At 55.4% G+C, this 11,027-nt stretch overlaps 1 protein-coding gene across 6 annotated transcripts in view; it reads left to right on the top strand.

The window, feature by feature from the left end:
* The first annotated feature begins 2,129 nt into the window (after window positions 1–2,129).
* MAEA (macrophage erythroblast attacher, E3 ubiquitin ligase) overlaps window positions 2,130–11,027 on the top strand; it is a 31,194-nt gene continuing 22,296 nt past the window's right edge. For 3 of the 6 annotated variants that reach the window (XM_060148936.1, XM_060148935.1, XM_060148934.1), the window contains exon 1: window positions 2,130–2,256. In XM_060148936.1, coding sequence (XP_060004919.1) covers window positions 2,188–2,256 — 69 coding nt within the window. In that variant the 5' untranslated portion in view covers window positions 2,130–2,187. The remainder of the gene's footprint in view (window positions 2,257–11,027) is intronic. The other 3 variants (XM_060148932.1, XM_060148931.1, XM_060148933.1) reach the window with 1 other exon arrangement.

Here is an 11,027-nt window from a genome sequence, read left to right as displayed (position 1 = left end):
AGCCAAAAATTAATTAATTAATTAATTAATAATTTTAAAAAAACTATGGATTCCCCACATGCACATTTTTAGCTAAGTGGGCTGAACAAACCAAAAGTAATCTGGAATTACAGTGGCCATTATGGGGAAGGTTCAATCTCCCTAAACTTGTTTTTCTTAAGATTAAATTGGAGGACCATGGTTCTAAAATTAAACAAAATGAATGGCATATTTGTTTTCACTGGTAACCGGAAGCTTCCAAACATGCACAAAACTGTAAAATTGCTTCTTTGCAAGATACCATTTCTAAATTGGCTGAAACAACCAAAAAAAAAAAAAGTAAAGAAAAAAAGGAGAACAAAATGGCTTCCAAAGCCTTGTGCTTCTTGTGTCCCCCCCTGCCCCCAATTTCTTTGTCTCAGGTAGGGTCTTATGTGTCTTCCCACTCCCTTTGCCTCAGACTCTGCCCCTAGAAACCATCTTGTGCTCAGGCCCTGCCCCCAACACCACCTTCCTCTCTCCTCCTCCATGAAAACCTGCCTCTTTAAAATGAGAACCTCTGAAGATCCAAATGCTGACCCTAATTACTGGTTTTAAGTTAACTGGGGCAAACCACTAGGTGAGGAGATCCTGACTCTTGATCAGTGATGCTTTCAAGGAAAGATCTTGAGCAAAAGGGGAAAATGTAGAATTAATTAAGGAGCATTCCACTAACCTTTGGAGTCAGGACAGGCCCGCAGTGGGTGCTCTCACACCCACCATGCATGTCAATTATCCCAAACAGGAAGATGCCTCTACCTACTATCCAGCAGGAATAAGAAAACTTCCCTCCAACCCCACCCCCCCAGCAGCCCAGCCAATCAGAGACTGCAGCAGCTCAGCCAATGGGAAGCCTCCATGCTCCCCCCCCACCCAGCTCTTCCAATGGACTCTTCCGTTATCACAGCCCCTCCCAACTCCTCCTTTTCCCTATAAAAGCAAGTCCCTATTTCTTGTTCCCTGGGTTTGCTTGTGGTCTGTCCTTGTTTGCATATTCCGAATCGAAGTTCCTCCACTATTCCTGAGTAAACTCCCTTTTGTTGGTGAAATAACTGGCTGTCATATTATTACAGTTGACAGAGGCTTGAGCTTAGCCTTGAGCTGCACAGGCTCTGATTGCCTTGATGCTGTTACTCTGGTTGATGTGATCAGGTTCCAGGAACTTGGTTTTATCCAGGACAGGAAGCTTCTCACCCTCCCGTGGTTCTGTTATTGCTATGATTCTGCTAGAATGCTGCAGGGCGTGGGGGCTGGTGGGGGTGAGGGTAGAGAGTCCGAGTGGCTCCCATTGCGACAGTGGCTTTCTTGTGTCGCCTTAGGTGTTTTTTTCAATGCTAAACTTAATATTTCTTTTAAAAAAATCGTTTCAGAAATGAGTGTGAGATGTGGCTTAATTTGAAAGTCTTCTCTTAACTAGTGAAACCTAATTTAATTTCTATTTTTAAAAGGAATAAAAGGGAATAAGAATGTGAAGTGGTTGAAAGGAAACTAGAATCTGTGTGGATGCCAGGGATGCTGGATGCTCTCCCTGCACCGGGTCCTTGTTACACTGTGGGAGCCTCTTTCCTTAACCAGTTCAGTTCTCCTCTTCCTCAGCGGGAACCTGCGGCTCCGTGTCAAGCTCCACACGCATTCCTCTGCGGAGAGGGGCCCATGGAAAGTAGCCGGCTGACAGGCACCCGTGGCCTGCAGACATTCTGGCCACGACTACCACGCGGGGTCACTGCAAGGAGGGCTCCTAATCAGGAGGGAGGGGTCATTGCCTCCAGGGGCCGCCCCACGCGAGCCCAGTCACCCCCATAGCCGCGCTCCTAGCAGAACCCCGGCCCCTCAACCCCCGGGGGCGCTCTGGGAAGGTAGCACTGAGGCTGGGGCAGCAAGCGAGCGACGGGTGGAGAGAAGCCGCCCCGCCCCGCCCCGCCTCGCCTCGCCTCGCCTCAAGTTCAAGGAGAGACCACGCCCAGCCATGCTTCTCTCTGATTGGCTGAACGAGAGAAAGACCGGCGGTGATTGGGTGGAGTGGACGCCTCTCGGCGCCCATCCTCCGCCACGGGGCGGGGGCGGGCGTGATTGGTGCAGGCATCGGCCCGCCCCGCCCCGCGACGTCACTACCCGGCGTGCCGCGCGCCGCGCTTCCGCTCCGCCCGCTAATGTTTTGGCCGGTCCAAGATGGCGGTGCAAGAGTCCGCGGCTCAGCTCTCCATGACCCTGAAGGTGCAGGAGTATCCGACCCTCAAGGTGGGGTCTGCGGCTGGGGGGCGCCCGCGCCTGGCCGGGCCGCCTCTGAGGGGAGGGGGAGGGGCGGGGCGAAGGCCGGGGCGCGGCATAGGGCGCCGGGCGGAGGCCGGGGGTCTGGGGGCCGGACTTCCCCGGGGCCGGGGATCTGGGGGCTGGGCTCCCCGGGTGCCGGACTCTGGGGGCCTGGCTCCCCAGGGGCTGGGGGCCCGTCTCTCTGGGGTCCTGGGCTGGCGGCCGGGCTCCCCGGGGGCAGGGGACCTGAGGGCCGGGCGGGTGTGGCGTCTGGCCATCCATGCTCTCTCCTGCCTTCGTGACAGGGCGGGGAGCGCGTCTGCCTGGCGCCCCGCTTCTCCCTCCGGAGCCCGATTGTGGCCCCTTCGTCCTATAATACCGTGAACTGCATCAGCGACAGTCCTGGTCGTAGACAGGCTGGCGACTTTGGAGGCTGGGGTCTCAGGGCTGTGGGGTCGCGGGCGCCCAGCCAGAGTGCCCACCGTGAAGGGCGGTTGGTGTCCAGCTATCCTCCCGGAAGCTCGTGTCAGACGGTGTTGATGGATGGCTTCCAGCCTCTAATCAGGGAACCTGTGAGGAGAGATCTCACGACCCAATGGGAACCCATTTGCAGGGCGTCACCAAACCTGAAATACAGCCCTTGCCACTCGGTCGCCAGTTGGGTGACCTTGGATGGTCGCTGAGGCAAGTCGACTTAACGCTGGGATGAAATCGGTGTTCCCGGGAGAGGGGTCGGTGCTAGTTCTTCCCTAGTTAGTAGAGGATTCGATGGTGATTGACTACAGCGAAGCACCTGGGAATAAATTCCTTCAACGCTCAAGGTTATAACATTCCCAGGAGAGCTGCGGCCGATCCTACGTGCGTCTGAATTCCTTTCCCGGGGGCCACGTCGCATCTCTCCTCCCGGAGGACCCGGCATCCCTGTCCACGTCAGTGGTGACAGAGGGTGGGTGCGGTGTGGCCAGGTTGCTGTGAGCTCTGCGTTCACTTCCTGGGAGACCTTGGGAGGGTCCTCAACGCCTCTGAGGTTGTTTACTCCTGGCGCCTGGGTCGGCTCAGGGTGAAGAGAGGGCTCTGGCTGTGGGAAGGTAGCTGAAGGGAAGGAAGGGAAGCGCTGCCGGCCTGAGCCAGATGCCTGTTTGCTGGACCGCAGGTGTAGGGCGTGCTGTTCTGACACTCCACTCCCCAAGACCCTGCGGCTCATAGGCCACGATTCTCTGCTGCCCGAAGCACCCGACCAGAACAAAGGGGTGTGAGTGGGAACCGCTGACTGATCTTTGGTCTCACTCAGCCCCTGCCAGGCCTGCCGCTTGACGGACAGACAAGAAGGTTCAGAGATGAAAACTGTGGTGGTGAATGTGGGGAACACCAGACAGGCAGGATCCCTCCTCCGAGTCGTGCTCTCGCGTTTCATAACCGTGAACGGAGTCTGAGTTGCAGACTTATCAGACAGGCTTTGATTAATGTAGTTAAGCAGATACCCCTAGAGGTAAAGGATTTTGTTTTTGTTTTTTGGCTGCATTGGGTCTTCGTTGCTGCGCGTGGGCTTTCTCTAGTTGCGGCGAGTGGGGGCTACTCTTTATTGCGGTGGCTTCTCTCGTTGCAGAGCATGGGCTCCAGGCATGCGGGCTCAGTAGTTGTGGCTCATGGACTTAGTTGCTCCGCGGCATGTGGGATCTTCCCGGACCAGGGCTCGAACCCGTGTCCCCTGCATTGGCAGGCGGATTCTTAACCACTGCACCACCAGGGAAGTCCCAAGAAATATTATAGTATCATTTCAAGTGAGCTTGCCAAATAAAGAAATTTTACTTCTTTTCTGGAATGATTTTAAAAAGTAGAATTTTTGCAAGGTACTATCTCCATTTTCCCTCACAGATTATTTAGATCCCACAGGATAATTCCTCTGTTTTCTTGACATGTGTGTCACTGCTGAGTTAACATTTTTATCAGGAGTAATTCCTATTGGATAATGAGGAAGTTTCACCAGGAACATGGGAAGAGCTGTTGGCTCGGGAGCTGTGCTGTTCATGGTCTGGAGGGAGTCAAGAGGCAGGGGGCGCAGGGGGACAGGGCAGGGGGGCAGGGGGTGAGGGCTGAGGGTGGGCATTCTGGAAGGCATAGGTTGTGCTTCTCTAGTCTGAAGGCAGCTCCTCCTGCAGGGTAGCAGGGACGAGCGTGCAGCCGGCAAGTCCCCTTCACACAGGATGGGGACTCCTCCCTGTTGGGAGGCTGGGCAGCCTCGTCATAGCCTCAGGGCTGGTAAGCTCTTCTGCTCTTCTCTCCTGGCAGAGTGGCCAGAGGGTGGAGCGGCCCTCGGTGGCGGCTCCGGCGCGCCCTGACCCGGGCCCTCTCCCCCACCCCGAGCCCCTGCTCCCCCCGGGGCCTGTGGACGTTTGGATGCGTCTTGGCGGCGGGAGCACGCCTCTGGGTGCCTCTAGCTTTGCCGCTTGTCCTGGGCTGGGGGCGCAGGTGGTCCCCATGAGAACCACTGGTCTGCACCTTGCTGTGGGGAACTTGTTCTTACTGCAGCGGGCGTGTCCGGGCACCTGGTGCTCTGGCCCTGGCTGGCAGCTTTCCCTGCAGTGTGTGGGGTTGTGGGCCGTGCCCCTCAGGCCTCAGGGAAGGAGAAGTGGAAGCTCGAGTGCGTGATCCACCATCGTCAACTGGAAACCCTGTTCTAATTATGTTTTTAGAAGTTTTTTCTGAGAATAAAAGCAATTTGTGTTTATTCTCCAAATGACTTTGCTAGTTATCCCATTCGTTTTTGGAGTTTTTATTTCTGTTTTTTCCTTTGGATAGCTGAAGGAAAATCATATTTTAGAGGCCTTCTTTGTCACCGTCCAGGTCAGGTGGGAGTTCGCTCAGCCCAGGGGAGGGACCTGGCATCGTCACTGGAAACCTGCTTTGGACCCTGATTCCTCCCCTTGAGCTCACCTGGACCCATCTCTGGGCTCACCTGGAGCCTCATCCTGGCTCCCCAGCCCCTCTCCCAGCTGTCCCCTCCTGTCACATGTGACAGGCTGGGAGTGTGGCCGTTGCTCCCAGCTGGGCCTGGAGGCAGATTCTCCTGTGTCTTTGAAAAAATCTGCTGCTTTTCATGTGGTGACAGTGTTGTTGACCAAGTACTGCCCTGCAATTTCAAATCCTGGCTTTGTACTTGTAGAAAGTTTGTGCGCCAGTTACATGCTAAAGTTATAACTTTCAGTGCGGTTTTACAAACTTGGCCTCAGCCTGGCTTGGGGGAATCACGTGTTCTCAAATTTGAGAAATGCTGGTAGCATAAAGTGTTTGGACTTCTGAGACAAGTATCTGATTATGCTGTGTCCCAGGTGGTGGCCATGGCTGGGGCCTAACCTCTTTCTACTTTAGGTTTTGTGATTTCCCGAGTGAGCCAGTCCCTCCCTCAGACGCTGGCCGTCTCTGGTCCGCAGCTGCTTGCGTCATGATTGCCTTCTTCTCAGGCTGCAGCCTCGTCACACCTTCAGGGCAGTGCTTGTTCTCAGCTGAAGGAGCCCGCACGTGGCCTTGGCTTCCAGAGCCCCACACACCCAGAGCTCGGCTGCGTGCCCCTCTCTGAAGTGTGTGCCACGCGTCCTCCTGGCTTCGCGCTCCCCTCTCTCTCACTGTCGCTGGAGGGACGTTTGACCAAACGAAGGTGACCTGGTGGCATGTCCTGTCCTTGCGTCCTCCGTGCCGGGCCCTCCCGGAGAGACGTGGGTTGACGTGAGGGGTCCCTGCTCGCTGCTTGTGTTTTTAAGTATGGTTAGTGTTTTAAACAGATTTCAAGTCTGGAGAGGAAAGGGCTTTCTAATCTCCATTTCTCTGTAAGGGGTGGGCTGTTGGAGCCAGCGCTGACCCTCAGCCCTGGGCAGGTGGTGGCAGAGCTGGTGGGGGAGCCGTGTGGCCACCACACACGCCTCGGGCCCCTGGCTTCCGGCCGGGTCTGTAACAAACATGATCACTGAGCTCGTGACATCTGCGCTCTTGGAACTCTCGGAACAAACCCTGGAGAGGGGGTCCCCGATGGTGCACGACAGCAGGGCGGCCTCATGGAGAGATGGGTGAGGCCCCGTCCTGGTCACACACTTGGTGGCAGGAGGCATTAAACGAGGGACACAGGGTTTCAGCGCACTTGTTTGGGGGTGGCCGGGGAGGCGTGTTTCGGGGAGGAGCCATGTGGGTTGAGTTTAAGTCTTGGCAACCCTGACACGGAAGGCTCACGGTCCCACTGCAGCAAGGCAGCTTGGACGTCCCCAGAGCCCTGCAAAGGGGGCAGGGGCCACTGAGTGCCTGGCTGGCGACACGGGCCGGGGGGCGGGGTGGGAAGACGGGCCGGGAAGAGGCCTCGGGCAGGCTGAGGTGGGATGTTTGATGCTGACCTGAACCTGGCCAAGCAGTTTCCACCGGGGTAACAGTTGGTTATTTTCAGGTGTACGTTTTTCACAACCTTTTGAAAACCAGAATTATTCACTGTTTCAATCACTACTAACCAATAGTTAACAACTAAATATTGCTGAGTAGTTTGATAACTGGACTATCGCGCAGAATGTGGCCGAGGGGAGAAAACCCCCAGCTGGGTCGATGGTCTCACTGTCCACAGAGCCAGCCTTCCCCTGCCACCACACGCAGCCCCTGGGGCCTGGCCTTGTCCCCTTTCCCATCATGACAGCGGCCCCCGTGCCCTGCCCCATCTGAGCCAGACCTCCCCCGGCTCCCTGCCCCATCCTGTGTCCCTCCCAGGTCTCTGCACATGGGAGCCGGCCTCCTAGCGCTCCACCAGCCGGCTGGGCAGGGCACTGCCGACGTGTCGTTGCCCACGTGGCCCCAGGCCACCGCCCTGAGCCGGATCCGGCCCTGCGGCCCCTGCGCTCTGGCCCTCACCCTGGGGTTTTCTTTCTGGCTTTGGTCACCCTCTGGCGCTTTTTCTGTCAGATGCCCCCTTGGGACGCTGGTCCTCAGTGAGGGGCCGTGTCGGGGCGGTTGTTGCCCTCCCAGCGCCTGGAAGAGCTCCTGGCCCGTGGGGGGCACCGGCGGTAGCTGTTGGCCGAGCGAGCATCTCCTCTGTCTGGGCGGAAATCCCGTAAACATTCACATCTCACTCTTGTCCACGAGCGGCATTCCGGGTGTGGCAGCCTTCGGAGTTTCTTTTCTCACCCCCCCACCCCGGCCCGCACCCCTCTCTCCTTCCTTCAAGGCTCAGCTGCCGGGGAGGAGTGTCTGCGCCCTGCCCCTCTGTCCACTCACGGTGTGCATGCCGTGACCTTCTAGGTGACAACTGGACAGCACCCTCGGGGCACCCCCTTCGAGATGGCCACCTCCCGGTCTCACGAGCGGCCTCCAGGCTGGTTTTGCCCCAGCAATCCCTGGCAGGCTTCTGGCCAGGGTCTCCAGGTGACCCCATGGGGCTGCCTGAGCCCCTGACAGCGTCTGGTGCTCGCCCCCACCTCTCACCACGTGTGCCACAGGCTGCCCTTCCTTCCCGGCGTAGGGCCCCAGGCGGCTCCCGTGACACCACGCACGCCTGGCTCCTCCCAGGCTCACAGCCGCCCCTCATCCTCCTTGTTGGGACTGCTCGCTGACTTGGTGACCTTGTTTGAGGACCCCCGTGTGTACCGATGACTCCCAGCTGGATCCCCTCGCCAGCCCCAGAGCCTTGGACCCGGGAGCCTGTCAGACGTCCCCTCTTGGGTCTGTAGGGTGTCTCAGCATGTGGAAGTCTGAACTCGTTGTCTTGCCCAACTCCTCCGCAAACCCGCTCCCCCGTCTTCCTGGTCTCAGTGGCGGACAGCGCTCCCATCCCGTTTGGCTCACGCTGGAACCTTGGAGCCAGCCTCGACCCCTCCGTTCTCAGAGCTCACATCCAGCCTGTCCTCACATCCTTTTCACTCTGCCACCGTGGCCTAAACCAGGCCCTCTCCGGGTTGTTGAAGGAGCCCCCAGCTGTCCCCAGCACTGCCCGTGCTTCTTCCTGGCAGCCTCCCGTCTTACTCGGGGTAAAGTCCAAGGTTGTTAGAGCGGCCCTCCAGGGCCACATGACTTGGCCCCCTCTTCCTCCTCCCCCACGTCGTCCTCCTCCCCTCCCCTCCCTCTCCCCCACCTCCTCGCCTCCCCTTCCCCTCCCCCTCCTCCCCACGTCCTCCCCCACTACCTTCTCCCCCACCTCCCTCCCCTCCTCCTCCCCCACCTCCTCCCCACGACCTCCTCCCCCACATCGTCCTCCTCCCCCACCTCCTCACCTCTCCCCCTCACCCCCGACCTCCTCCCCGATGTCGTCCTCCCCCTCCCCCTCCCCCACCTCCTCACCTCTCCCTCCTCCCCGCCACCTCCTCCCCCACCTCCACTCTTTTGGACCCTGAGCCACGGTGGGCTCCCCGCTGCTACAGGATGTGCCAGCCTGGGGGGCCTCAGAGTCTTTGCTCTTGTTTACTTTGTCCAGAATCCTTTCCCCCAGACGTCAGTCTGGCTTATTCCCTCACCTTCCCCCGTCTCTGCTCAGGTATCACCTTCTCAGTGCGAGCACCTTATTGAGACTGGGAGTCCCACCATCCCCTCCTGCTCTGTTTTTCTCCTTAGCTGCCGCTGCCATTTGACTTAACTGTGTTTTGCTTCTTTGTTTCTAACCACTGGGATTATAAGCTCTTTGGAGGGCGTAGAAGAAATAACTCTTCAAATAACAGATGAATTATTAAATATTATTTTGGCAATTCTATCCAAAGAAGTAAGATTGAAACAAGTAAATGTAACTATTAGAACGAATGAGACAGAATATGTTTATGTACCCAGAAACACAAGCAAACTAACCAGAAAATGACTGCAATTAATTAGAAAGGTCAACACAGTAACTGGGTACATGAAAAACAGACAAAAGTCCTCACTTTGCTGCATCCCAGCAATAAGCAGTAGAACATCTCCTGGGAAAATGCCAGGAAGAGTAAAGCGTTAGGGTGACTGCAGCACACAGCAGTGGGCGCCAGTGGAGGCGCCGTGGCTGGCAGCAGCAGAGGGTGCTGGGTTTCTGTTTGAAGATGCTAACAGTAGCTGGAAAGATACCGTCTGACTTCTCTGTGTGCTTGATCAGACCTTTCTTCTTTATCACGAGGGAAGCTCCAAGAAGGGTGTCTCTGCTGGACACCAGGGTCTGCTATGAAACTGCGAAAGTAACAGCCTTGTTGCAAAGTTGCTGGCTTTGGTTATATGTTGTATGGAAAAGGTGAGCCAGTGTTTCCCTGGTGTTATGCATACAGTCGGCACTGGTGCCTGCTCGGGCTCTGTGTGTCGTGTTTGGTCATTGAGCCGCCCCGGGCCTGGAGGCGCTCACGTGGAGGGCTGGTGCCGGGCTGCCTTGTGTGCACGCCGGCTAACTCAGCACTTGCAGCGTGTTCTGTTTTACCTGTATTGCCCTTGCTGAGATGGACCAGTGGCATGAAAAGATGCCTGTGAGTAACCAGCAGTCGCGGATGAGAGGACCCTGCCCCCAGGAGGGAGAATATGGAGGTGCTGACGGTGCCCTTCCCGCCTCCAGCTTTGTCAGCACTTCACGGAGTGAAAAGTCCATCTCATCACATCCCCCTAGAGGTGGGCCAGCAACATGTCACTTTTCAAGAAGCCTATTTGAAAGAGGGGGTTTGAAGCACTCCTGCCCTTCGTGAGCCTCCCTCAGGTGTTTGCTGTGCCCGGGGAGGTCAGGCCAGGAGAGCGTGTGATTCGTGAGACTTCCGTGCCACACGCCGGAACACGAGGCACAGCTCTCCAGGCCGGGCAGGGCTGTCTGCTGCCATTCAGGGCTCAGTGCAACACTTTACAGGATGTTGTTAGCTTTGTGATAAATATTTAGAAACCTCTTCTGAGGTTTCTTAATTGTGAAAGATAAAAGGTCTCCTGCCATTGGGGAAATACTTCCTTCCTGTGCTGGTAAAAATGGCTGAAAACATTATGAGAACAAACTAAGGTGCATCTCTTTGTCAGCAAATACTGTGAGAAAACCCACAGCAAACACTGGAGAAGGTTTGAAGAAACACGTACCAAAGCAAACGGCGCGGTGTGGGAGGGCTGCCGTGGAGCTGGATGAGAGTACAGGTGTTTCATACGGGTCTCGATGAGGGTGTTTGCCGGATTCTGCTTCAGTTATGAAAACAGGAAGGATTACTTTTTGCGAGTCACTGAAGGGGAAAGAGGTACTGGAGGAAATATAATTTAACATTCAACTAATTAAATGGAGAAATTCTATGATCTTAAAAGCTGTAGTGAAACAAATTACCAAGGAAACATTAAGTAGATTTGACTAATACAAATTTAATTTTTTGGTATAACCAGATAAGATAAAACCAGAATTTAAAAGCAAGTAACAAACCTTAAAAAAATCAGCCAAATGTGAACCATAAAAACCTGGTTCAAATTGATGAGAAAGCTCCAATGCCCTCTTCCTTGTTGAGTGTTGGGTGAGGAATACAAACAGAAAATATGTAGAAGGAAGAATGTGTTGAGTTGAACCGCATAAAATCACCCTTTTGTAAAAATGAGGGCTGAATAGCCTATACCATGTAAAAAGATTAAAAAAAACACAACTTCCCATAAAGAAAAACCCCAGGACATGATGGCTTCACTGGTGAATTCTATTAAATGTTTTAAAAAGAGTTAACATTGCTGCCTCACAAACAGCCAGAAAATGGAAGCGGAAGGAAGTTCCCCAGCTTGTTCTGTGAGGTCAGTTTTACCCTGATACCAAAACCAGACAGACAATACCACAAGAAAACTACACA

Source organism: Lagenorhynchus albirostris, chromosome 4 (genome assembly GCF_949774975.1).
Source record: "Lagenorhynchus albirostris chromosome 4, mLagAlb1.1, whole genome shotgun sequence".
Lineage (NCBI taxonomy): Eukaryota > Metazoa > Chordata > Mammalia > Artiodactyla > Delphinidae > Lagenorhynchus > Lagenorhynchus albirostris.
This window is presented reverse-complemented; position numbering and strand designations above follow the sequence as displayed.